Below are 26,918 nucleotides of genomic sequence, written 5' to 3'. Positions count from 1 at the left end.
GGGGAATCCCTGCTCAGAAATTCCCATTTCTCACTTACTACATTGTCCCACCTTTTGTGCCTCAGCTGTGGTATCTCTTGCTGTGCATGTGCTCAGGATATGGCCACGTCCCAGGCAGAAATCTGCACCTACATTTGAGTCACAGGATCACAGGATGTTAGGGGTTGGAAGGGACCCAAGGAGATCATCGAGCCCACCCCCCTGCCAGAGCAGGACAATACTATCTAACACAGATCACAGAGGAACACATCCAGACAGGCCTTGAAAGTCTCCAGAGAAGGAGACCTCACAACCTCTCTGGGGAAGCCTGTTCCAGTGCTCTGTGACCCTTACAGTAAAGAACTTCCCCCTTGCGTTGAGGCGGAACATCTTTTGCTGCAACTTACACCCATTGCTCCTTGTCCTATCCCAGGGAGCAAGTGAGCAGAGCCTGTCCCCCCCCCTCCTGGCCAGCCCTCAGATATTTATAAACATTTATCAAATCCCCTCTAAGTCTGAGTCTCTCACTAATTCTTTTTTTCTCAGCTTCTGGTTTTGCAAACCTAATGCCTATATTATAGATGTTCTCAACAGATAGCCTCTCTCCATATTTTATTTCTTAGCCATGACAGCCTCTTTTTTTTTAACTGTTTTGCTAAGCTGTGTCCTCAATAGTGAGATCTCAGAACCATAACGTCCTCGTTTTGTGTCATCTCGAAGTGTTCAGAGCCAGCTGGGGAATTCCCATCAGAATTAAGTATTTTACCAAGTTTTCTAGTTGAAACCATTATTTTTAGACCATTTTAATCATGGTGAGATCTTACTTAGTGCTTTTCAAACACTCAAAATCTGTAGAGCACCACAAGAAAGACACTGCACCAACGCAGTCAGCTGAAATTACTTCCATGTTGGTAACTGAATTGGTGGTGGTTTGTTTTTTTTTTGGATAGTATCTGAAGTGACAAATCCATCTGGAGGCACCAGGTCTGTACTCCTGTTGGAAAGTAATTTCCTGACTGCATTAGAAGGGCAAAGTGAGGAAGTGTGCTGATTGTTACATGAATGACATTCTGATAAAAAAACTATTGCAGTCATTTTAAGGTGTCTGATTGGAAGGGAATGATTCTCTTCTAGTCTATTCTAATTCTAGTCTATTCTAATTTCAGTGTGAGTAGCTGGAATAGAAACTCAGAGCTCTCGGGGTCACATCCAGCTTTGAAACTGCCACATTTAGCCAGGAGCTCAGTGTTGATATTCTCAGTATGACAGGGCATGTTTGGAAACTTTTGATTTCCATGCTATGTACGCAAGGTTGAAATCACACTTATCGAATGTGCTCATTAGCCAAGGGTGTGACAGTGTCCTCTCCAGATAATACTGTTCTCAGATATTAGTTTTAAGATAGCACAGTTCTGGGTGGAAACAGTGCCATGATTTAGAGACTTGAAGGTAAACATTTAGGTTTGCTGGCTTATAATTAACAAGTGATGACTAGCACAAGTGAAGGGCCTAGAGGTGCAGTGTGTGAAAACCATATGCTTTGTCCAAACCAAAGGTCTCTGGAGGGAGAAGTACCTGACATCACCCATATGAGATCCTCACTAGCAGTTGTCCAGGAACTTCTGTTGCTGAGATTGGAAAGGCTGAAGTCAGATAACAGGCTATCATCACAGGATGTTTGGGGATATAGCTAACAGAAAATGGGGCTTAGCAAGCTCTGAATCATACTGAAATGAAGAAGCTGTCAAAGGCACCTCCTGTCCTCCCCAGCACACTCCTGCAGACGATCTAACCTAGCTGTGAAATAGCTCTTGGCAGGGAAGGCAGATGAGCTAACGCAGCATCATCCTTCCTGAAGAACAACAGGGGAATGACAACACAGCCACCAAGCAATATGTACTTATTGGCTTGATATTGGCTTAACCAGGCTAAAAATGAGGAGCAAATGTCTGTGAAAGTGGTGCACAAAATTAGTGTTTGCAAGTAGGGCATATATAGGGGCACAGTGCAGGATGAGGACTATGAAGGGTCTGCTGCTGTCCTCAGTACCACAGTGTCCAGCTATCCAGAGGAAAATATGGAGATCTCACTTAAATTAAGCACCCACTTCCAATGTGACCATCTGTGGTATTTAATCCTAATAAAATGCTTATAAAATTAAGACTAGTTATGAGCATAGCTCAAGATTTTGCCATGTTATTATTTTTCATAATATGGAATGCAAAGACTTATGACTACATATGCAGTGGGCTGGAAGAGAGGAGTGGTCCTCAAGTCAGGAACATGCTAATTAGTGCATATGACAGAAATAATAATTGAAAAACCTTGAGGAAGAAGAAAAGAGGAGTGACAACACATGTTCAGTAAAGCATGATGAAACATGGCATACTCTGTCTCACTTGTCCTCCCATGGGAGCAGGTTGGATAACTGAGAAAAGGCAGCAGCTACTATAGCTAAAGAAACTTTATCTTAAGTTAATATGGCTTACAGCAACTTAAACTAAAACAAAGCAGATACTAGTTGAGATGTGAAAGGTAGCAACAAGGATCTTTAATTTTGACCTTAATTCTGGGTTTTGTTATTTATTTTTTGTCACTGTATCATTGCCAGAAAATAAAATGTTCAGATCTTACTACTGGGTGCCTCAAGATCTGTACAGCATCACAACACCACAGGTTAGCAGGATACAAACCTACAGACACTGCCTGGACATGTGTGTGAACTAACCCTGCTGACAGGAAAGGATAATGTGTACCCTGGTGACCAGAAAACTCACAGGCAGCTGTGGAGTAGGAGGCAACATGCATGAGCCTCAGATGCCATGAGGGAGTTTGTGATAGTTTGCTATGCAGAAAGGAACATAAACTGGTGACTGATATTAGCAATGTGCACCTGCTAGCCTTTTGATATAAAACAACAAATTCTGTATAGCAAGTCTTGTTTGGACACACACAGAGAGTTCTGTTATTGCACACACAAAGCAAACACATCAAATGATGAAGAACTTTTTGTCAGGAGATTTCAGCAAACTGCAATTGTCATTTTTTGACTAGGTATTTCAGTACATTTCCCCCCCATTTTCCAGATCACAGCAATTCTAACACTGTGGCACATGTCTGAAGCCTGACAAGTAAAAATCAGGCTTAGGGCTGCTGGCTGCTGGTCTGCAGTACATTTGGAAATTGTGGTGTCTCCATTTATTAAGGAAACCGCTGCAAGTGCCACTATTTCATTTCACAGCTTTGACAAATAGCTTGTGGCTTTTTCCTAGCAGATGAAAGGTCTAATTATGCCAGTTATGAGATCTCCATTTATTAATAAAGCCATTCATTATCTTCTAGGTGAATATTCTTAATTGATCCTTCAGTAATTGAAATACCTTACTTAAAAACCAGAAGCCTATTGTGAGCTACAGATGGGAATCTGTAGCTAGTAATAAACTGCTCTTAATGTGATGCTATCTAAGCAAGCTTTTTCAAGCACTCTCCTAATTATCAGATTTGAGCCTCTTATGAATGCTACATTAATTATGGTGCAAAACTGAACTGTAGGCCAAAATTTACAGGTAATTAGAGCATATAATGTAGACCTAAACTTAACATTAATAAGAGAGAAATGGAAAAACAGAGTTAGTGTGAGAAAAATGGGAAAGTGCCTGCCCTCTGCAGTATGGCACTGAATGGCCTCACACATTTGCTTACTTGTTTACCCTGGAGTTTATAATTACCAATTGGATGTAGATCACTGAAAGAAATAGCTCCTTCATTGATTTTAAAGCTAGCTTAGCTTCTGTCCCTCAGTGCTCAAGTTTCTCTCATGGAAATGTCAACTACCTTAACATTAATAACTTGTAAATCTGTGATGGAAGAAGTCAACATCTCTGAACTGACTTCATCATCTTGGCTGCTGTGTGGAACCCATGGTTTTCCTCACCAGTCATTGTCACATTTATGTTCATCATATCCAAAGCAGCCTTTTGCTAGAGTTGAATAAAACATCCTGTAGTGGAATATAGGGAAACCTATAAGCACCATTCAAATCAAGCAGCTGAAAGATGGAAGTGTAAGGAAGCTGGGAAAAGAGAAAACTCCATGCTGGGAGACAGGACAAACATCATTAAGACTGTCAGCACAGTCAGTCATCAATGATATCTAGTAGCAAATGAAGTAATCTCTTGGGAACCACCTTTGGATGATCAGTATCAGGCTGGATAAAGTAATGGCAAGTGGTAGAGCCCTGTATCAGCAGATATATCTTTTATGTCTCTAAGCTCTCCTCTGGGCTCGTTAGAATAGGGAAAAAGTACCTTTCAGTTCAGGTTTCTGAGGACCTTCCTGGTGATGACTTCTTCATCCTCTGGTTTACTCTGACATGAGAGCCAAGCTGTTTCTCTAGATATTGTCTCATCAGCTCTAAACAAGCAGACAAAAAAACCAAATTAAGCAGGTTTATTTTTAAACTATTGTACTATATGCTGATATTTTGCAGTAGTCAAATTCAACAGTTGAGGTGAGGAGGGTCCTAAGTCCCTCCAGTGGGGTCAGGAGGGTTTCCATTTAAGATCCACAGCACTGCTCAGCACCCCTGGAGCTGCCAGGGAGAGAGCTGGGGTTGCTAGCACCTCAGCAGGTCTCCCTGAGTGGAATGCAGTAAGAGATGGCATCCCTCACACATCCCAAGGCATGTGTTTTCTGCATAGGGATGCCTATGGTTCTCACCCTTACAGCCAGGAAGAGGTGAGACACAAACTGCTAATCTTACTAATAAGGTTAGAGAGATGCATTTGGGATATGCTGGAGAAACGTGGCAGCTATTGTTCTGACAGGATCAAAAGTGCTAATGGTGTAATAAGGCTGAATATTTTTTTAAGTGAGACTTACTATTTGAAAGCTGCCACATATGACAGCTCTGGAGGACACAGACAGCTGCTTCAGCATGAAAGAGAAAATGCAGTGAGGCTTCAGGAGCATTGGGGAAACAGCAATGAGGGTTTATCAGCTGCCTGGAGAAGAGAAACTTCATTCTCTGTTGAGCATTGTTGCTTGGGCCAGGCTGACAGCAGAGAACGTCTTTGACAACAGTGATGGTATGTTTTGGGTATATGATTATTTGATTTAAGGTTCTGGTGAGCCCTGTTGGTTCATGTCCCAAAAGCCACCAAGCTATCAGTGATTCTGGCTCATGGAAGAGATGTGGTACCCATCTCGCAAAGGAGGTCTATACATAACTAATCATAGAATCAGAGAATGGTTTAGGTTGGAAAGGACCTCAAAGATCATCTGGTTCCAACCCCCCACCATAAGCAGGGACACTTCCCACTAGAACAGGTCGCTCAAGGCTTCGTCTAACCTACCTTTGTACACCTCCAGGGAGGGAGCATCCACAACATCCCTGGACAACCTGCTCTAGTGTCTCACCACTCTCACTGTAAATAACTTCTTCCTAGCATCTAGTTTAAATCTTACCTCTTCCAGTTTAAACCCATTATTCCTCATCCTGTCATTACAAGACCTTGTACATAGTCCCTTCCCAGCCTTCTTGTAGGCTCCCTTCACATACTGGAAGGCCACTACAAGGTCTGCTCTTCTGAAGTCCAGAGCAGAGTTTGCTATGCACCGTCCTTGATGCCTTGAGGATCTTAAACTCTACCATTTCATGGTCACTGCAGCCAAGGCTACCCTTCAACTTCACTTCACTCACCAGCCCCTCCTTATTGGTAAGGACTAGGTCCAGCATTGCACCTTTTCTTGTGGGTTCCTCTACCACTTGGAGGAGGAAGTTATCATCAGTGCACTAAGTCTTCCCTGTCTCTATGTCACCAGCTTCAGATCATCTTTACATTCGGTAACTCAGAGGCAGGATATTCTCAGCCCCTGAGGGTGCAAAGGATTTAGTGGAGAAAATAAGTTCCTCAAGAAATAAAACACCTTTCCTACAGCTGTAGATTGTTCTGTCTTGGAAAGCATTTCTGACATTTTAAAATGGAAACAAACTATGTTTATCTAAGTGACTAACTGCTGCTGGAGCACCACAACCCTGAACCAACTATTTCTATTTTACCCACAAGGAAAGCAGGCTCAGAGAAGTAGCATGGGGTCTCCACAATCAAACAGGAATTGTTGGAAAAGCCACCTCTGCAGTCTTGAGGTGTCCTGAATCCCTGGTAATCCTCTGTCAACTACTTTTAAAAATGGCTGAGCTGACTGAAGAACTTAGCTGATTTGTGTTATTAGCATGTTTAGCACTTGTCTATTTTTTAGCTTTAAAGTATCTGTAAGCATATTCTCTTTTTACTTTAATTGTTTTATGTCTATCAAGAATGCAGTTATCATCTCAAGATGTTATTAGTCCACACAACAAGACTTTATAACTTTATGCAAAAGGTTTTTAGCCAGATCCCAGAGATAATGGCAAAAACAAAACAAAACAAATCAAAACAAAGTGTTCCCTTGACCTGTTTTGTACTGAATTCAACTCTTTGCTTCTTTTCTGGTATTTGTGAAATACCTTGGCTAACTTGGGCCAGGCTCCTAAGCTCCTATCTTCATTAGTCAATCTCCATCCAATCTATTTCCTGTGCCAAGTGAAGGTTTGTGGTCTGCACTCTGCCAGAGACCAACAAGATTCGTGGAATAAGAACCTTCAGAGCTGGGATTAGCTGCTGAAGTTAAAGCAGCTTGATTGGGTTCTTATAATTAATATTCTACCTAGCTATCATTAATAGAGCCTGGCAATAAAAACCATTAGAGAAGGAAGATATAATGAGCAATTGCAGCTTCAGGGAAAAAAACTGACTGGGTCAAATTCAGCAAATGTTTCCAGCAGGAGGAAAAGAAAAGGAAACAAGATGCTGAAGTGTTTTGACATTTTATTTCAAAATCATATTTCAGCTCATTATTTGCCTACACTTTTAAAAGGAGTTAAACACCCTCCTTTAAAAAGATACACTTGTAGCGTAAACACAAAACTAAATGAACTGGAAGGGATTTTGGTCTTGTTTTGCCAAAAAAAAATTAATAGAAGAAGAAAAAGAAAAATTACACTTTTATTGTACAGCAACCTAATGCAGTAGTGCCTGTGCATCAGTGCAGTCACATATCCGCTAAGAATTAACTGCATACCTGCTTTTGAAGACAAGGACATCCCTTGTGGATCTGCAGTGACTTTCTTGGTACTGTAGAATGCCTTGGCCCATGTCTGAATGAAGCTGTAGGTCATCAGAGCAATCAGCAGACAGAGTTGGTTTGTAAGAGTGAGAGAACAGATGAGCTTCAGCTGAGGAAAACATCCTTCAAGAATGCTGGGACAAAAGAAAAAAGAAAGGAGAGAAATAAGCTTATCGAGAGCTGCTTTCTTTGTTTTCTGTGACTTGTCAAATATAAAGTAAGTTTTTTTTTTTCCCACAGCAGCATGTTTCTCTCACTCGAGAACTGTTTACTTGGAGGAGTCTCTGCTAATTTGAAATCTGAGGAGGCATGTAGAAGCCTTACAAAATGTACTGAAGGCTGGATTATGTGGGCTGGAGACAGCCGTTTTTAAAACCTAAAATTTATCAAAGAATGAGGAGTGCTTAATTCCAGCTTATGAGGTCTGAACGGCATTATTATATTTTAAAGTAATTAAGATATTCAGAGCAACTGGTCAAGAGTGGAAAAAATAATTAGTTGCCATAAGATAAATTGGTATTTACATTAGACTACAAAGGACTTTAAAATCAACATTGCTGTCATATCCATATATATAATTTAGCAATGCAAATGTTTTCCTGAGATCTGGAACTTGTGATGAGATTTCTGTGGATTTTTCCTATGCTTTCCTAAAGGATTGCATCATCTCTAAGGAGAAATGCCTCACTGGTATTTGCTCCTCCTTATTTAGAAACAAACAACTAAACAGTAAGACCAGGGCAGACTTAAAATTTGGCCAGATTTTAAGAATTTAGGAAGATTTTCTCTTTGGTGCTGATGCTGCTTGAGACATCAAGGCCTCTGGCTAGGTGGGCTTTATGCACAGATAAATGATGATGCCTCCCCAAGGATTAAAGAACACTGAAGGCAAAGGAAAGTCACTGTTGTGAGGCTTGCTGTAGAGGATGGATTTAATCTTCTTTGCCCCTTTACTGTGCTTTCCTGGGCCTGCTGCAAAAAGACAGACAGGTACCAAACACAGCTGGTCAGCTGTTTCTCCACCAGAACTCCAAAAGTGGATTTAGGAAATCATCTATTCCAGCCTCTTCACTCAGATAATCATACTATATCTTTATGGGCTCTGCAGGCTGTCAGCTTGCAATGAAGAGAAATAGTCACAGGAGAGGTGGATGGAGACACTCGTCTGACCTGCAGCTTTCAAGCAGAAGCAGCAGCCAGCCATACTGATGGCTTCACCATCCCCATGCCTGGGTTCATTTGGTTTGAAATCCAGCTTCCTGCATCCCAGTTGGGTGGAAGCCCTGTGTTTGTATGCACATTAGATGAAAACATTAGGTATAGCTCTACAGAGTTAAAGGATATCTGTTATTTGGGTCTTGGAGCAGTTCCCATTGTATTTTCTGAGATCATGCAGTCTTTCTATATTTATTGTTTTCCCATACATATAGAGGATAAATTCTCATCTAAAACTGCCTTCTCTTGGACAAAGCAGGTCACAGGTAGTCATGTGCAGGTACAGCAAGAGACCTACCTTTAGTAAACCACCTTTAATAGCACTCTGGATTGCAGGTCAATCAGATGTAGCACAAGGATGTTATGCAATAAGCTTACACCTTAATGCTAGGAGATCTAAGAACCTTGCTCGTCTCAGAAACAGGAAGATACAAGAAACCCACAGAGAAACAACAGGAGCTATTACTCCTACAAGCACTGGATATTCTGCTGGCTTTGCAGCATTGAATATTGAATTGACTTACATTGTTCTGCAGCATTGATACACATCAACAAGAAGACAGAATGAGCTTGTAATTTCCAGCTCCACTTTGCCCCAGGAACTGTGTTGAGAAGGGAGAGGATATTCTTCTTGTCCTGTTACAATGATTTTTCTCCTGATGGCCAAATGTGGAAGTTCACTGTAGTGACTGGAAGCATGAGTCATTCAGCCCTGAAATTACAGAGTTCCTAGAAAGCTTTTAATTTTATGGAGTCTGTGAACATGGCAGTTGTGAGAATGGGGCAATTCTGCACCAGCCTCTCAAAAGTTAAATGTGCATCTGTGTTAAAATCAAACAACAGAAACACATTGAATTCACATTATGTGCATTCATAGTTTTCAACAGAAAACCACATTTTGTTCACATCTCGTTTGGATGTATTTTGTATTTAAAATTTTAAGCTTATTTTTGCCTCTTTCAAAATGAAACATGTCACAAATAGCAAAATCTAAAAATTCTTGGATTTTACACTTGCAGTCTTCTCAATTTTCTAACTTCTTCCTGAGATTTCCCAGTCTGCCAAAATGTCAAAAGCATCTTTCTAAGGAGACAATACCATTGAGATTTTTTACCCTTAGCACTCCAATGCCACAGGCCCTTTCCTGCTGTTCTGAATCACAGAATCACAGGATTAAACAGGTTGGAGAAGCCCTCTAAGATCATCGAGTCCAACCTATCACCTAGCCCTTCTAATTAACTAAACCATGTCACTAAGTGCCTCATCCAGGTTCCTCTTAAACATCTCCAGGGATGGTGATTCCACACCTCCCTGGGGCAGCCCATTCCAATGCCAAACACTATATCTGTGAAGAACTTCTTCCTAACATCCAGCCTGAACCTGCCCTGGTGCAGGTTGAGACTGTGTACTCTTGTTCAGTCACTGAGTGCCTGGGAGAAGAGACCAACCCTCACCTGGCTACAACCTCCTTTCCAAGTGGTTGTAGAGAGCAATAAGGTCTCCCCTGAGTCTCCTCTTTGCCAGGCTGAACAGCCTCAGCTCCCTCAGCTGCTCCTCACAGGGCTGTGCTCTAGCCCCCTCACCAGCCTTGTTGCCCTTCTTTCGACATGTTCAAGCACCTCAACATCTTTCTTAAATTGAGGGGCCCAGAACTGGACACAGTATTCAACGTGTTGACTAGCCACTACTGAGTACAGGGGCAGAATGACTTTCCTGCTCCTGCTGGTCACACTATTCCTGATACAGGCCAGGATGCCATTGGCCTTCTTGGCCACCTGGGCACACTGCTGGCTCATGTTCAGCCTACTATCTACCAGTACCCCCCGGTCCCTCTCTGCCTGGCTGCTCTCCAGACACTCTGTCCCCAGCCTGTAGCACTGCTTCAAGTTTATTCCTGCACCACTAAGATTCAGGACAGTCTCTGATTATCTTTCTTGGGTGCTTCCACCATAGACATGACCAAATAATGCCAACCAGAAATCATCCTGTGCTTAACATCATCTCCATCATCTCCAGACAATCATTTACTGCGACTTAGTGACTGCTATAAAATACAGAATTAAAAGACTGTTTTCTACCTACTCCTGAAACAGGATGAAGTAGGCAGATGCCTCACTGTCTGGAATAACTAAGAGTCATCTTAAGCTGTTATCTCTTTCCCTCTCTTTTATAGTGCATTTATGAATTATGTTGTTTGCGTTTGTAATTATGGGACTGAACAGATGGTGGAAAGCTTATTTCAGAATGATATGTTCATTAAAATAACCTACTCTGCTCTGCCAAGTGATTGTTAACTGTAATCCCAATTTGATATTGAAGAAAGTTATTTATTCTTTCCCTCTAAGTCCATCTGAAAGAAAGGGAGCTTTGAGAAATGGACACTACATTGAGTGTGACGTTCCAATAAAAGCACTGTATACATTCTGGGTGCAAAGTCACCCAAGTTTTGCAGTTGTGGAAGGAAAATGCAGGGAAAGATAAACTGTGGACCAACACAGCTTTCAAACCTTACAGAAGTTTCAGTTCTTTATTCAACTTAGAAACCTAGTTCCACTTAAAATGTGGCTCCAGCCAGCTTCTACCTATGTGCAAAGGCTTTCTGTGGTCTAGTCCTGTAGGTATCAGAGTAGATTCTATTATTAAAATGGTAGAATGGTAAATTCTATTATTAAAAATGAGATTCTCTGTCAAGAAAAAGGTAAAGCTCCACAGCTTATAACATCTTATATAGCAACATCTTGTCTTCCTCTAGATCCAGTAAGTCTTTACTGGGTGCTCCTGCAAATAACAGGAGGTTTTGTGGTGTAAATGTGAGCAATCATCACCTGTTTGCTTTTCTTCTTGGACATCTTATTGCACCAGCTTTACAACCTTGCAAGGCAGGTGATGTATCTGAAGACAATTCTTCACAGCATTTTGTGTCTGAGATCTCCTGCCTCTTGAGTATTTTCATATGCAGACTTCAGGATCTGGTCTGACCATGGATGAATGCAGAGACAGTGTGTCAAAGTTTCTTTGTTAAGCTTGAAGGAATCTGTGTTTCTTCACTTCTGGCCATTATCTAGGTTCTGATTCTTGGCCTTGACATCTCATTGTGTGTATGTTGTACCCAGGGTACCTCAAGATGCCACTTGTGGCAGATCTCTACTCAGTGGGTACTCAGAGGACTATGCTGCAACTAAGTGCCTAGAAATGTAGTTTATAGCTTGCTTGTGACTGAAAGATTTCCTCTTCCACACAAAAGCAATTTTGGCATGACTGTGGGGTCATTGGAGTTTTGCAGACAAAACTCAGAGGAAATAAAGTAGAATGAGATGCAGAAGTACAGGACTCTCTTCTGTCTGTCTGAGCAGAACCAAAAGTGGGAGGAATGGAAGAGCAGTGGAAAAGCTGAGTTCACAAAGAAGAACCAGAAATATTCATGCTTTCTGGGTTGCCTCTGCAACAACTGTCACAGCCTTCAAAGATGCAAATTTGCTGTACTAGAAGTTGTTATTGTTAAGTTTTAGGGGGTCCTGGAGGGAGTTTCTTGTTGCATATAAAGAAGAACAGTATTTTGAAATGTTTCACTTAGAGCACTGACAATCAACAACTGGGAAAAGGAGAAAACGAGAAACAGGCAGCACAAAATTGGCAGTACCACTGTGGTTAGATCTATCACCTTGATAAAAGGCAGAAAAAGGCCTTGAACATGAATTAGAGTCTTTCTTCCCTCCCTTTTCATTTTTTTTCTCTTTTCTGTCTCCTGAGAAGTTGCAGACTTGATCCAGAGCAGAAACAAGGTAAATATTTGAAACTGTAAAAACTTTTGGAGACTGGGAAAAAGCATTTTCTATACCACTCTGATTTTAGCTTGAAACTCATTATTTTTGACCTAGTAAGTCTTTATAATTGCATGTTTCTCAGCTGCTCTGACCTCTGTTAAACATCCACTCCAACTTAAGAAATCTCTGAGTTGAAAACTAAATTAGCCTGTGCTGCTGCCAGGAGATCACAAATAGATTTAGACTTTTCAGAATTTGTGATTTAGTGAAATGTAATGCTTAGTTTAATTTGAAATCTTTCACTTGGAATGTAACCAGTTGGAAGAAAAAAGAAATTATGCTTCCCCCCAACCAATGAGGAATTACAATGCCTTGAAATGAAAACTTTTACTTGTAATTTTTACAGAATTATTGCTTTTAAATATTTTTTAAAAGAGAAGTTCATAGAAACTGGCACAAAAAAACTTTCAATGCTAAGAAAATCTGAAGATTTATTTCCTTATTATTTCAAATTTTATAGAATACCACAGTTAAAACTTGCTCTTTGCCTAACTCTGAGTTCTCTCCATCAGTTTAATTATGAGCTACATGCAAGAAAGTCCAAATTCAAGTAGAGAGACATCTGAGAATCAGAGTTTCATTTCACTTAGGGGATATTTTCCTGAACTGTGTCAGTGTGAGGTCATTAAGGGACCCTCACAGGCTGCCACATCTGTAAGGTCACTGTTTCAGCCAATCAATTTAATGTGAACAACTAAGAACAGCACTTATTTCAAAGAAATTCATGCAAGGCTTTACCTTCTAGTTTTGCATTACTATGAGGTATTTAGAAACTTTGGCAGTAACTATTCTGCATTTGTAACATAAAGATTACTAAAAAAGATTTACAAATACAATGAAACTTGGTGCTTATTAGCTTTTAGTATAGTTCATGTCTAAACTTCCACAGATTTTGCAGCCATTTGTGTATCAGCTGAGACTTGAGCTATCCTGGCAGTACCAGACATACATAAACACCCACCTTCTTCTGCAGCAACATTGACTTCTCGGTGTGTGAAAGCTTCTCTACCTGGTGACAGCTTTCTGAGCAGAGGTAGAGTGGATTTAGGTGGCAAAACTCCTGGGGAGCAGAGTTAGCATCTCTAAATAAGCCTCACAAAAAAGCAAACTCTTCCCAACCCAGTCCAAGGACAGCTACAGAACTTCACCTAAGTCTCCAGTGAATGTCAGCATGACAGGAACCACCTTCTGCCAGTTCAAAAATCGAAGCAATTAATAATGTAAACAGGTGTACTGAAAAAGGATTATTAAACAGAGAGCAAAGACAGCTGTGCACCTACAGTGCGTTTAGCATGGCTGTGGTTTCCCCCATTAATCTGCCTTTAACCCTGCTGAAAGATTCATGGTGCTTGGAGACTTGTGAGTTTTCACTCATTTTTGTTTCTCTTCTATTATTGTGACCCTTTAAGTGAAATTATTTCTCCTGACAGAGTTGAAAGGACAGAGGCTGTCGAGGGAGCACTAAACCCAGTGTTTGTTCAGAGGTTTTGGAAAGTGCAGGAGATGCTGCCACAGAAGTCCCTTAGCCTGACAGTGATTCAGTTGTAACTGGGAAAGGCACTCTTTGGCCTCTCTTTGTCAGGTTGTTATTAACGAGCAGTAGGTACTAATGTGATCCAAACCCTTGCAGAGTTTCTGTACCTGCAAGGGACCTCTTGCCCTTCACAGCAGCCACCAGGATTAACTGACTGCAGGCTGATGAACTCCACTTTCCAGACAGCTTAGAGAAGAAGGATGAATATAAGTGTTCAAAGCAAGGACTACAGATAAAACACAGGGGAGTAATTAATGGGTAAAACAGCTGCAGAACTGCAACTGTGCTTCCCAGGCACTTCTGCTGGTACAGAGAAGCTGTCTGAGTATGTGTAGCCAGTTCTCCACAGATACTGCAAACATGAAGTGTTGGTAGGAGGAGACATTTTTTGGGAGAAAGCAGATACCTTCTTATTCCTGTCCATTCCTTGCTGTCCAAAGAACTCCAGGCATCATCTCCAGACAGAGGCTCCCTTTTGGAAACTGGACTGATGGCTGTGAGCTCTGATGGAGGGGTGGCACACACACCAACACGGCACTGCTTCCATTCCTCTTGGGTCATGCTCTGCCAAGGAAATAGATGCAGTCAGCTTTTGTGTTCAGAGTCAGAAGCTCTGCTCCAGAAGTACATTGCTTACTGCTTTCTGCTTTTTAGCAAGACAAGAATGATCCTGAGGGACAGAGCTGAGTGCAAGGAGAGGACTAAGCAGGGACCTCAGGCTCTGCGAAAACAGTGACTGCTTTTCATTATGGGTGGGAAGGCCAAAGACCAACTTTTGTTTGTTTTGTTTCTTTAATAAATTGTACAAGTGGGTGTTTTCTCCCTGGCTCTTGCCACGTTCCCAGAATAATACTGGAGCTCCTTGTTCTGGTTGTGGGCTTACAGAGGGTAAAAACACACAGCTCCCCTCTGCTGTGCTGCAAGCTAATCCAAGTAGTTAATTAGAGAGTCCATTGGACTGTCAGAAACAGCAGGAGATGCAGAAGCAATTATCTCCAAATTGGTCATCATCACAATTAAAGTACCATTTGGCAAGTTTGCGAATAGCCTGCGGCAGGCTCCCTTTACAGGTGGGAAAGTCTTTTCATTATTGGGCTTTACCGCTGGTGTGGTGGTGTTTATGATCTGACTAAAGCTGCCAGGTGAAATGCCCCCAGTTCTGGGAGGAGTTGGATGCAGAGGGCAGAGGCAGCCAGTGATGCTACTTGTAATTGAGCTTAGTAGCTTAATGTGCCAGCGTATACAAATCCCATGGAAGGAGCTCATTACAGGCCGGAAAGCCAAGCAACTAATTTGCTGCAGATAATTTATTTAATGCATTTAAGCCTTTCAATTTATTTTTTTCCTGCTCACATATTATAGCTTCCTCAAATGTATTCATTACTTGAGCCTACTTGATAAATTTCTCTTGAAACATTCAGCCCACACATGCAGGGTCTGAGTGCTGTTTTCTTCCAGTGGTCCATAAGATAAATCCCACAGTGGTTGGCTTCTCAGCTGGGTGAGAGCTGAGGCACATTAGGTGTTCCTGTAAGTGAGGCAAAAATGAGTTTCAGGTGCACCTGTGCTTTCTCTCTGAAACTTGCTTCCTATAGATACTGATGCCTGAAAAATTGATTGTATTTTAAGAACAGCAGATCAGTTAAGATCTGGTGGTGTAAAAAAAAAAGCAGGGCTGCTATAATCCTCTCTTTCGTCCACCACTGAATTGGTGCCCTCTAACAGGCAGGTAGCTATGAACTTTCCTCTAAGGGAGAAACTACAACATGTGCAAACAGTCCTGGGAGCACAAAACCTCAGTCCTTCAACAGCTTCCTGGAGCTGTTGGTAAGATTTTTAGGTATGATGTGCCACTACCAGAGCCATCACTCCTGCACTGCAGCTTTTGCACCCTGCATGCCAATGCTTTCCTCCTCTCCTACAGTCCTCTTTCCCCACAGGGTAAACAGCTGGAAGTGTTGAGCTAACTGCCAGAGGCTTCAGACAGCCACAAGAGATCCTGGGACACCTTAATGACTTCTGTTTAGCTTAAATGCATCTTTGTAACAAACAGCATCACCTCCTAAATTGACGATCTTGCACAACTGTTTTCTGACTACTGCAGAAGAAGAAGAAAGGTTTGGCTCTTTGGATATCCTGTACCAAGTCAGCTTTCAGTGCCTGTCTGTTGTGCTTCTGAGCAAGTCCTGAACTGTGTTTGCCTTGTTCACAGAGCAAGGCGGTCTCCTAGCCCTCATCCTCTGTATCACCATTTGTAGCAGAGACTTTGCCATGCTAGAGGTCTCTTTGGTGGATGGTCTCACACAATGTGCCATGTCTGACTTGGGATATAAAGTTAAAAGTACATTCTGATCTGTATGCTTCATGCTCATCTAATTGGAGTGTCTGTTCAGTGTTAGATGCAAAATGTCTTGTTCCTCACATCGAGTCTGTATCTTGTTGGTAGACCTAGCACAGATTTTTTTTTAAATGTATGATCCCGATTTCAGGTGACAGAGAACTAAGGGAGTATGTTTGATGGATATACCTGCACATACAGTGACCTGCATTAAGGAAACCAAGCCTGACCATGCTGCAAAGCAGCATCTAGTAGTATATTAGAGGGTAAATTCCTCCAGGAATACTCCCCAGGGCAAAATCTGACAAGCAGTGAAGTTTATGCCCTGGCTTTTATTTTGAATCCTTGGCTGATCTGCTGGAACTAATGGCTACAGCGTTCACAGAATATTTAGATGTAGACATTTCAGTATCATTGTAAACACCTTAACGAGGAGCCTAAGTCCCAAGGAGTGAAGAAATGCATCCAGATTAATAATGCCAAGTAAACTGATGTCATAGTATAAGTTTTTGAATATGTAGGCAAAGAGGAGTTTCTGATCTTTTTTCCGAAGATTGATATTCAAACAAATCCTGAGGCTGACAATGTTTGGGGTTTTTTTTCCCCTCTGCTAACAGCAGGAGAAATTCTTCCTTTTTCTTAGTTGTTTTTTTTTTTCCTTCTTAATCTTTTCTATGATGTGGACATTTCAGGTATGCCTTGGATGTTTGCTACAAAGAAAAATAATACATAGAATCATAGAATTGTTTCAGTTGGAAAAGACCTCAAAGATCAAGTCCAACTGTCCACCTAACACCACTGTGGCCATGAAGCCCTGTCCCCAAGTGCCATGTCCACACATTTCTTGAACACCTCTAAGGATGGTGACTGCACCACCTCCCTGGGCAGCCTGTTCCAGTGCCTGACCACTCAGTCAGTAAAGATTCTTTCCCTAATATCCAATATAAACATCTCCTGGTGCAAATTAAGACCATTTCTTCACATTCTACCCCTTGTTCCTAGGGAGAAGAGACCAACCCCCACCCCCACTACAACCTCCTCTCAGGTAGCTGTAGAGAGCAACAAGGTCTCCCCTCAGCCTCCTCTTCTCCAGATTAAACACCTCTGGTTCCCTCAGCTGCTCCTCACAAGACTTGTTCTCCAGGCTCTTCACCAGTCTCATCACCTTTCTCTGGACCCAATTCCAGCACCTCAATGCCCTTCTTGTAGTGAGAGGCCCAAACCTGAACACCGCATTCGAGCTGTGGCCTCACCAGTGCTGAGTACAGAGGCACTGTTACTTGCCTGCTCCTTCTAGCCACATAATCCTGATCCAGGCCAGGATGCTGTTGCCCTTCTTGGCCACCTGAGTACGCTGTTAGCTCACGTTCAGCTGGCTGTCAACAAACACCCCTAGGTCCTTTTCTCCTGGGCAGCTTTCCAGCCACTCTTCCCCATAAGGTTGCTGTGACCCAAGTGCAGGACCTGGCACTTGGCCTGGTTAAACCTCATACAACTGAGCTCACCCTATCCATCCAGCCCATCCATATCCCTCTTGTCCCAGTTTGGGCCACAAGCTTAGCCAGTTCTGGAGAACAGAATCAACTCTTATCCCTTTCAGGAGTAAGAATGAGGATACTGCACACTGTTTGGAAGTTTAAAGAGAAAATCTGTTTACAAGATCATAGGTACAAAGGCAATCAGGGAGAATAAGTGCAAGACTCACTAGACCCAAACTGGCCTTCTAGAATCCTCCACCCCTTCGGCCCTCAGTCGGCCTAAGGGTAGGCCAAAACCACCCTCCCCAGCTGGGGCCTACAAGGCCTCAGTGGCTCAACTCCCTGCCTGCACCCCCATGAGCCATGAGGTAAGAGCGCACTGCTCGGAGAAGTGGGAATCAGGAGAAGCAGGGAAGAGAAGGGGGAGAGATCAAGTCCAGCTGTGATACAGTACTAGAATATCCTGGGATGAGCCAGTCCATCCCCTGGGATGGGCCTCTGTCCCTATAGTTTTGTTTAAGGGGGATTTAGGATTCCTCAAACTACCACACCTCTGCAGAGACTCCCTACCTTGGAGCAATTCAACACTCCCAACCTTGGAGCAATTCAACACTCCCACTCAATTTAGTGTCATCTACAGACTTACTGCACTCAATCTGCTCATGCACATCCACTTATGTCTCTAAAGGCTTAGGAGAGGAAAGCCTTAAGAGAGACCTGATTTCCCCAGTGTGCATTTAGACTGGGAAAAATATGTTTTGCAGTTCATTTTGCACCTTTTAGACCTACTTGAAGGAATGTTTGGTTCAGCTTTAGTTTAAATCAAACAGACTGCCACAGCAAGATGTCTGGATTGCTCTGTACCCTTCAGGGGGGTCACAAACAAGAGTGATTAGATTTGAAATTCTAGAAAGATGTGCTAAATCAGGTTTACTCTAGTTAGCCAACATTTCTCCTAGCATCTCAGATCTGCTTATTCCTGCTAATCCTTGTACACCACCTAAGGAAAAGAGCTGCATGTCATTAGCAAACTAAATCAACAGTTCTGCTCAGAGAGACAAGCAGCAGGAAATGAGCTGGTAGCTGAGGCACAATGTAAGACAATGTGGAAATCTTTACAACTGAATTCTGCTATTCTGTGGGTAACCCAAAGCCTGGAAAAATGGTACATAAATTATGTGTTATCTCCAAAGGATACCTGAGCAGCACTGGTTTGATAAGACACACTAGAACTGGCACTAAACCAAACTTTGCAACAGACAAAGAATGCTTTATTTTGGAAGTGAAAATGCCTTGAAATGTTCACCTTGGTTTCATCTCAAACAGCATCCACTTCCCAAGCCAGTCTCAAGTGATACTTCAAATGCTTGCACTGAAGACATTAACTGAAGTGCCTTCAGCTTAGTCCATCCACAGATGATTCTCAGTTCTTTGGTGCAGCGTCCTCTCATTACCAGCCACACTTTAGCTACATAAATGCCAACAGTTCCCTGGTTGTCAGGGACTGCTTTGACTGCATCAAACTGAAAATTTGGTTTCCTGTCATGGAGCAAAGTAGGGCTTCACATTTACTTAATGTGGGATCTGAATATTTGGAAGACACCCTGTCTTAAGACATACTTGGGGCTTTTCAAGAATTCATTTTATATAAGCTTGTCTTTTTAACTTGCACTAACACATCTTTGTTTCTCCACTCCAAGGTACACTGTTTTACGTAACGGGCATCATCAGGAACATGAGAAGCTTCCCATCCACAATGACCCAGAATCCCAAGAGTCATGTTTTTAGTCATGATCCTAGAAGATGAATGGCTCAGCTGAAGGAGCAGATTCCTTCTAGGATACTCCAAAGGACAGCAGGACTTTTTGAAAACTCTTTCATCTGCACTGACATGGTACACCTCCTGCACTGACTTCACATGGACGTCCAGCTGTACATGTGTAGATTGATGGGGGCATGGGAATGTACATGAGCAGAACAGCTGAGGGGACTTTCCTGTATCTGTTAAGGACAGCTGGGCTGTGGCTGCATCAGAACTCTTACTCCAGGAGTGAGCTGACTTCTACCAATGTAAGGAGACACAGATACAAACCACCCAGTGCAGGGACTTCCATTATTCTTGTCCAGCTGCCATCTGTCTATGAGTCACTTCTCTGTCCCATGGCATCATTGTCTGAAAGATTACAAGTTCTGGCTAAAGCCCTAACATGGCACAAGACTAAATGTCTGCCTTGTCTGAACAAAATCCTGCTGATAGGTGATGGGATGCTGTCAGGAGAGAAACGGCATTGCGTTTGCATTAGCGACAGAGGAGGAGCTCTTTGCACTTTGATTAGTTGCTGTGAAAGGTCAGCATGAACTGCTGATTCACCCTACCCTGCAGAGCTTTCTTTGTAAATGCTTTTATTGTCTTTCCTGGCCAAGTTCATTGGTAGAAGACTCATAGGGTGTACATAGTGCCTGACAAGCAGGAGTGGGACCTACAGAGACCTGCAAGTGCTGCTTCAATTCAACCCAACTGCGAAAAGACAGTGGCCATCCTCTGCCACTCAGAGGCCAAGGGACAGGATGTGGCCCTCAACTCCCAGTGCTGTCCTGATCTAAGCAAACTTTGGGCTTTCGTACCAAGAAGAAAGGTTGGCTAAGAGACAGAGTCAGTCTAACAGATCACTAAGTGCCATCTTAAAAAACACACCATCTAAAACTCTTTCCTAGCTGCATTAGGAAGACAGACTTCTACAGACATTTTCCATCTTTATTTTTCTATTTCTTTCTGTTCTCTTCCAGTTCAGGCAAGAAGTTTCAAGACTTTCAACTATCCCCGTATGCACAGATCTTGGTCCTTATAGCTACTTCCTGCATGTAGATGTTGAGATGTTCCTTGTGACCTACTTCCATGTTTGCATGGAAAGGGTAGGCAAAGGCTGTAGACTCCGCAATGCTGGGAAAATAGTTTTCATGCAGTGGGCAATATGCAGGATCAAGACTACAAGCCTCTACCCTTTTTAGATGAAGATCTAACCCAGAGATGCCACCCTGAGCCTAGGAAATAAAACTATCCTTTGTGATATTGTACATGTACAGATATTTTTAATGTAAAAAAGAAAATGTGACATTATTTATTATTTTTTAATCAGGAATGTGTTTCTTTTTCATTAAAAGCTTCTAGACTCAGGAGCTTAACATTCTATGTATTATTATTTAGTAATATTTCTGTTGCTATGTGACAGGTATTTACTGAAAACAAACAAACAAATCCTGCTTTGAACAAACAAAAGTGTTGCTCAGTAGGGGAAAAAAACAGTTGTGCATGATAAGAACAATCAGCTTCCTTGCCATGGAGTCTGACTTCTTAAAATACTTATTCCACATAAAAGCCACTGATGAAGCTTCACATCATTTTCCTTTAGGGTTCAAAAGGACACTGGGCAGAAACAGCCCTAATTTGAAGAAGCCAGTGTAGAAAATTGCTAGCAGTAAGAAAAACACAAAGTATTGGTATTTGTGGTGATAGGTGATGATGGAAAGAACACGAACTGTGTGAAATGAGAGGCTGAGAGAGCTTGAGCCAATTCCTGGTTCATCATTAGGCACAGCTCAGCAATGATCTGTTTTCACAGGGCTGTGTTTCCAAACGAACTTGTTATTAGTTCAGCTCTACTGTTAAAATGAAAACAGAGCAGTGGATGTAAGAAAAAAGGCCATTATTGAAAGTGGGAAAAGAATCCATCCAGGGCTGCTTCAGTTCTGATTTACACCTCTGTGGGGTTGGGTCCAGATTTGGGTATGCAAGACTACAGAACAGGATGCTTTGGTTTCACCTAAAGTATTAAATTTCTTAAAGAAATCCTAGAGAAGTTTTTTCTCTATCCCTACTAAAAGACATCAAAATATTGGTGTGAAACTTCCAGGCGTTATGGAAGATAATGGAGCCAGAAGCATGGGATTGCTACAGTGGTGATGTTCTTTGCTTCTGCTGTTGTCCTTGAAGTGTTTTTCTCCTATAGTTTTAGGTGCTTTGGTAATATTTCTTTTCTTAATTTATAATTAACTTCTTCAGACTTAATTTTACTTATGGGCAATGTTCAAAAGGCTCTATCAGTGGGATCAGTAGCTCAGTAGGCAAAATGGTCAACAGCTCAGACTGGATAAAAAAGCTCCAATCCCAAGCTATATTTGAATGAAATGCCAAACACAAAATGTCCATGTTCTGAGTCATCTGTAATTGCTCATTGGACTTATTAAGCCTGTCATGAACCACCTGGCAGCCCCTTCCTAATAATCAATAATCCCAGCAATGCTTCTGTGAACCCAGCAAACAATACTGTCCATCATCAATAATGTTGGAATTTCTATGGAAAAGAAGCTGTCTTATGGAAAGGACCTGTACTTGTCTGCCTTTGCTAAAAGGAGGTGCTCCTGTAGCCTCTGAGTTCACCTTCCCCTTGACCATTTTGGCTAGTGCTGTCAGAGTCTTTGCCTGTGATCAATAATGTGTAATGCATTGGCTGTTTCTGAAAATAAAAGATTCTCTGTGTACATTACAGTAAACTCCTGCTCATTACTTGTACTGCTTTCACCTGGTGCTACTAACCAATACCTTCCTTCTGCCTTGCAATATACTCAAACAGCTATACCAGTGAGGGAGAATTGGCCCCATTGCTGATGAGCTCTTGGGTTATAACACACGTCCCTCATGTTAATCTAGCAGAACAACCCTGCCTCCTGCACCACATTCACCTTCCCTCTGCAGTTTTGCTTTGGTTGTTACCAAGCCCTCTTTCTCCCATAGCTGTAGTGCATCCACCTCATTGTTCACTGTCTGCAGTGAGAGATGGTGGTGCCATTATGTTCAGGACAGACCTTTGCAAATGGAGAGTGAGATATCATTTTGCAGAGCTCTTCTTCCCCGAGTTTCCCAGTGAATGTGACTGAAAAAGGATGCTTTTTTCTTCCTTTCCATCTCTCTCCCACCATCTCTCCCAGACTCACTCTAACAACCATACATTTCTTTCTTCATATAAATATACTACTAATAATCAGCACATTGTCACACCACCACATTTATGGCCTGGGAACACATTTTTTTGCATGCAATAAGTCTCAGAAGTGTTAAGCATGTTGCCTGCTGTAGCTGGTTTTTTTTTGGATTACAACTAATAACACTTTTCCTTGCCAGAGGTAAAACACTAGCAGAACAGCTAGCTAATAAGAAATTGGCTACTTGGGCCTTTGCTAAACTGCCTTCAGGAAGCTGAGCTATCAACACAGTTGTATTTCATATTTCTGTACTTTTCTAGGCTCCAGAAGGATTTCTGAGAACTTGCATGACATTTGATAGCAGTATACGTGCCCAGACAAGCAAATCCAAAGATGCACTGAGGTTACTTGTGCTGAAAAAGGGAAGCAGAGCAACAGGTTGACCACTTCCAAAGGCAAACTGGAAACTTAGCCTAACATTAAAACTGCAGGCCACCTGACTGTAAGTGGACCCTTGACAGTGTCAGGGTACACACCACCATGAGATGAGACCTACTACTGAGCAGCTTTTCATGTCTCTGACATTCATTTTACTCAGATAGAAACTATCTGCTGCAAAGCAGAATTCGGAGACATAATAAACACATCACCAATGGGAAGCTGTGCTCACAGAACAGAAGATACAAGGAGTGGTGCAGGAGAGGCCCTACACTTTAGCTGATGAGCAAGAATGGAGGGAAGTGAAGCAATAACTGGATGGCACATGCTCTGTAAATGTGCTTGAGGCATCAACAGCTGTGTTGCTTAGTGAGATGTATGGAGATATGGCTGGAGCCCAAGTGGACTACCAGGTCACACTCATAAACACCATGCAGATGCATTCTCATGGGCATATGTCCCTTCCACATTTATCTCTCACAGTTCTTTCAACACTGAATGTATTTTCAGTTTTCAGTCTTGGAGATGGCAATGAAAAAAAGATAAATAGCATCTCAGCAGAACAATTAGAGAAATTATCTCAATATTGATTCTCAGAACCCTTTTCATTCCCAGGAATGTAATATGTGAACTACTTCTACTACAGAATCTGATGCCTAAGTACAGTAAAAAATAAAAACATTGATCACAGTAGCTTAGAAATGAAGATAATAGCTTCCATTTGCATGACTGCAGTACACTGCCTTTGTGTCTGCACTCCAGTTGCAGTGTAGGAGCAGAGCTGAGAGAGTCACTGACAGTGTTGGAGCTGAGGGATGTTTATAGAGGTGTGTGAGAATCCCTTCTCACCCACATGGCTCCAGTCTACATTTTCCATGTGCAACTTGTTTGAAGGCTAACATCCCCCTGACCTCAACACAGAAGACTACTCCTCAAAGAGGCCAAGCAGAGTATGCACTTGTGGGACTTGAGTGGAAACAAACTAACTCAGCACACTGAAAACTTCTCTCAGTGCTCTGTTCTCTGCACATTTCTAGTCACAAATACAATGTGGGGCATGTACAAACACCACTTGCTTGCAGAGGCAATGCCATATTAATAAGCTTAATTACTTTCTGGTTATGATTTACTTTTAATCACAGCAGCCCACACCTTGGCCTAGTACATCTACCTGAAGGAGCCCAAGGTTCAAGGGTCACTGGAATGCTAGTTTAGCTTGCACAGTGAGTGCAGTTAATGTGGACTCACGTGAGCAATGAGAATCATTATTCAGGCAGGTCTGATGCTGAGCAGTGTGACGCCATGGCCCCAGAGAGTCTCTTCCTTTTTGCATGCTCTGGTGTTTCATAAGTCTGTTGTAACAAAAGATACATTGGAAATACATCAGAAACGTGTAAGTTAACCACTGGAACCTGAATATGAGAGCTGAGAGGACTATATGATACTAATCATGCCTTTGACTTAGGGACACTTCAAAATGGCTTTTATTTTACCCTACTTTCTCCTAGTGTCCCCTAAATGGAACTGAGAGCCCTATGAATAATCAGTAACATTGTATTAGTTGTACTTAAATGCTTTTATACATCTGAAAAGACTTTGCTCAGGTATTACTAACAAATACTTCCAACCTAAAGACCGCTTGACCAAAGGACTGTAGCTTTTAGAATGAAATACACTTTTGAAATGGCTCTGCTCAGCAAAGATGTAGAAGAATCAAAAAGGTATTTAAGGTATTTATTGGCGTCAGCACGACTTAATAGCGTGCAACAGAACTAACCAATTTGGTCCAAATTGTGCCCATTTAATTCCTGGCATAGATCAAAATCCATAACCATGACAGTAAAATAATGGTTTCTTGGAGCAGGAGGCCTGCATGCAGCAGACTCTGAGTCATTCTGAAGAGTATTCCTCACCCATCTTTGTAAATGCTAAAGCCAAGGAAAGCATTTTCATTCTGAAACTGTCAACTGTAAATCTTTCAGTAATTCAGGATCCAGTCTTTTTCTCTGCATTAGATTTCCTGAGTACTATCATGCCAAAAAGCAATTCATCTGTTTGGGTTATTTTTCCTAATATGAGCTCAATAAAAAAAGCTTTTATTTCTTTCGATTTTTGTATAGCTTAAATCTTTCTGAATCCAAAATAATCACATATTGGTGGTCCTGCTCTAAGAAGGTGGGGTTGGTCTAGATGATCTTTCAGGGTTCCTTCCAATCCTTAACATTCTGTGTTTATCAACAGGTATTTTCTCGCCTTAGAAGAACAAATGAACAAAGAAACAAACAAACAGATAGAATTTACCCAATATTTTGAGTTCTACTACTTGCTGTTAAAATGAACTCAAATTGCCTATGTTGTTAGGAAATCTAGTAGATTTTCTGTCAAGTATATGATTATTACTTAAAGGATTTAGCAGATGAGCTTAGCATTATTTTAGCATATGTTATTTGACAACTTACAGAATTCTGTAATTTTCAAATTATTTCCATTGAACTCCTTAAGTTCCTGAAATGACTTCTTCAAAAAGAATCCAGAAAACCTCTAAATACCTTTCCTGAAACCCAAAAGAGAGGCAGTGTAATGCTAGCTGATGTGCCTTATACAACAGCTGTACTGCCAAGGTCTATACTCACCAAGACATATTGTGAAGGGATCTTCTCGGTCTTCCAGGATAAGAGGGAAATTTATTTCCTTCCTCAGGAGCACCCTTCACTTCTTTGAAGTTTTATTCCAAGTCAAGATTAGGGATTGCTTCAAATGAGAACCCCCAGCCGCCAAGGGGTGTGCTTCAGGGAGGCAATGATCCAGAAAGAGTATCAGAAGTAAATCCTCTTCCAACAGCCTCAGTAACTAATCTGTTTTCATATTCCTGACAGCTGAATCCCACTCACCAAACAGGGCTCTTGATATAATGAGTATCTGAAAGGGCTGTCAAACCACATCATTGGTCATCTTCATATCACTTATCTCTAAATTCAAACATAGTCAAGGACATCCCTCTAGGTGTAAACCCCAGAAAACACAAAGGAGAGTCTAGAGCATTACTACAGTTATTACTGCCAGCAACTAAACAACTATTAATTCAGGGGTTACTTTGACGACTTGGATTAACATGGATGCATTTACTCCATACTAGTTACCAAGACTGTGCCCCATTATTATACTTGGTCAATATTCTCTTTCAAAGTTACTTCACTTGCTACCACTCTTAAAATCCTCAGTGGCAGTACTTAGATGATCAGTGGTAATAATCTTCATGTAGAAATTCAAGCTACGAACATCTGTGCCCCTCTTGCATAAGCTTAGAGCAGCCAAGAAGAGGAGTTATCTACCCGTGAGAGCCTACACTGAGCTCTGTGCTGCCAGCACAGCTCCCTGTGGACAGTCTCACCTGAAAGCACAACTCATTTCTCATTTCAAAATGCCAGATTTTTTTGCCCTTTGCTAGACCAGGCATGTTTAAACTGATAACCTCTACTTGCTTGCTCTCCTCCTTGCCCATCTAATGAGTTGGAAAGAGGAGTGCAGCAAAGTCAGAATACAAATGTAACATGTCTAATGTAAAATGTCTAATTTCTGTCTCTTCACTCCTAGAGAAGGAAGAGATTGAGAGGTGGATAAGGAGCTTAACCACATTGGGAAACACTCTCAAGCAGAATTCTGCCTCAGTTACAGCCATCAGAGACCACCAAGAAACATGATTTAATATTTTGAAAACTGAATGAAAATGTTGCTCCAAGTTTTTGTGGCAGAAGTGTGGCTCTCATCTAATTAATCCTAACAGAAGCTCCCTGTCCTCCCCCTCTGCAAAGAGCAGCAGCCAAAGTGGGACTCATGTGTTCTCATAATTGCCCTCAGACTCATGTCCGCAGGGCAGCTTGTCCAGAGAGCATAGCTTTATGCAGCAAATAAACCCTGCCACCTCACTCTTCTACATCAGATTTCCAATGTACTACTTGTCATAT

The 26,918-nt window shown here is 41.8% G+C and overlaps 1 protein-coding gene and 1 long non-coding RNA gene across 5 annotated transcripts in view; one reads left to right on the top strand and one right to left on the bottom strand.

Moving 5' to 3' along the window:
* The window catches only part of HTR4 (5-hydroxytryptamine receptor 4), a 120,557-nt gene extending 98,471 nt beyond the window's left edge, over positions 1-22,086 (top strand). The window contains exons 7-8 of one of the 4 annotated variants that reach the window (XR_010306413.1): positions 15,660-15,836; positions 19,236-19,320. Coding sequence is in view for 1 of the 4 variants with exons in the window: in XM_064161786.1 (XP_064017856.1) it covers positions 19,236-19,323 (88 nt within the window). In the remaining 3 variants the exon portion in view is untranslated. Of the gene's footprint in view, positions 1-15,643; positions 15,837-19,235 lie in introns of all 4 variants that reach the window. The other 3 variants (XR_010306412.1, XR_010306414.1, XM_064161786.1) reach the window with 3 other exon arrangements.
* Positions 51-7,190, bottom strand: LOC135185002 (uncharacterized). Its single transcript, XR_010306318.1, has 3 exons — positions 7,102-7,190; positions 4,287-4,392; positions 51-128 (listed from the first exon to the last, which is right to left on the bottom strand). It is a non-coding gene; the product is annotated as an uncharacterized LOC135185002 (long non-coding RNA).
* Positions 22,087-26,918: the final 4,832 nt, after the last annotated feature.

This window comes from Pogoniulus pusillus, chromosome 22 (assembly GCF_015220805.1).
Source record: "Pogoniulus pusillus isolate bPogPus1 chromosome 22, bPogPus1.pri, whole genome shotgun sequence".
NCBI lineage: Eukaryota > Metazoa > Chordata > Aves > Piciformes > Lybiidae > Pogoniulus > Pogoniulus pusillus.
Note: the sequence above shows the minus strand (reverse complement) of the source record. Positions and strands in the feature narration are given on the sequence as shown.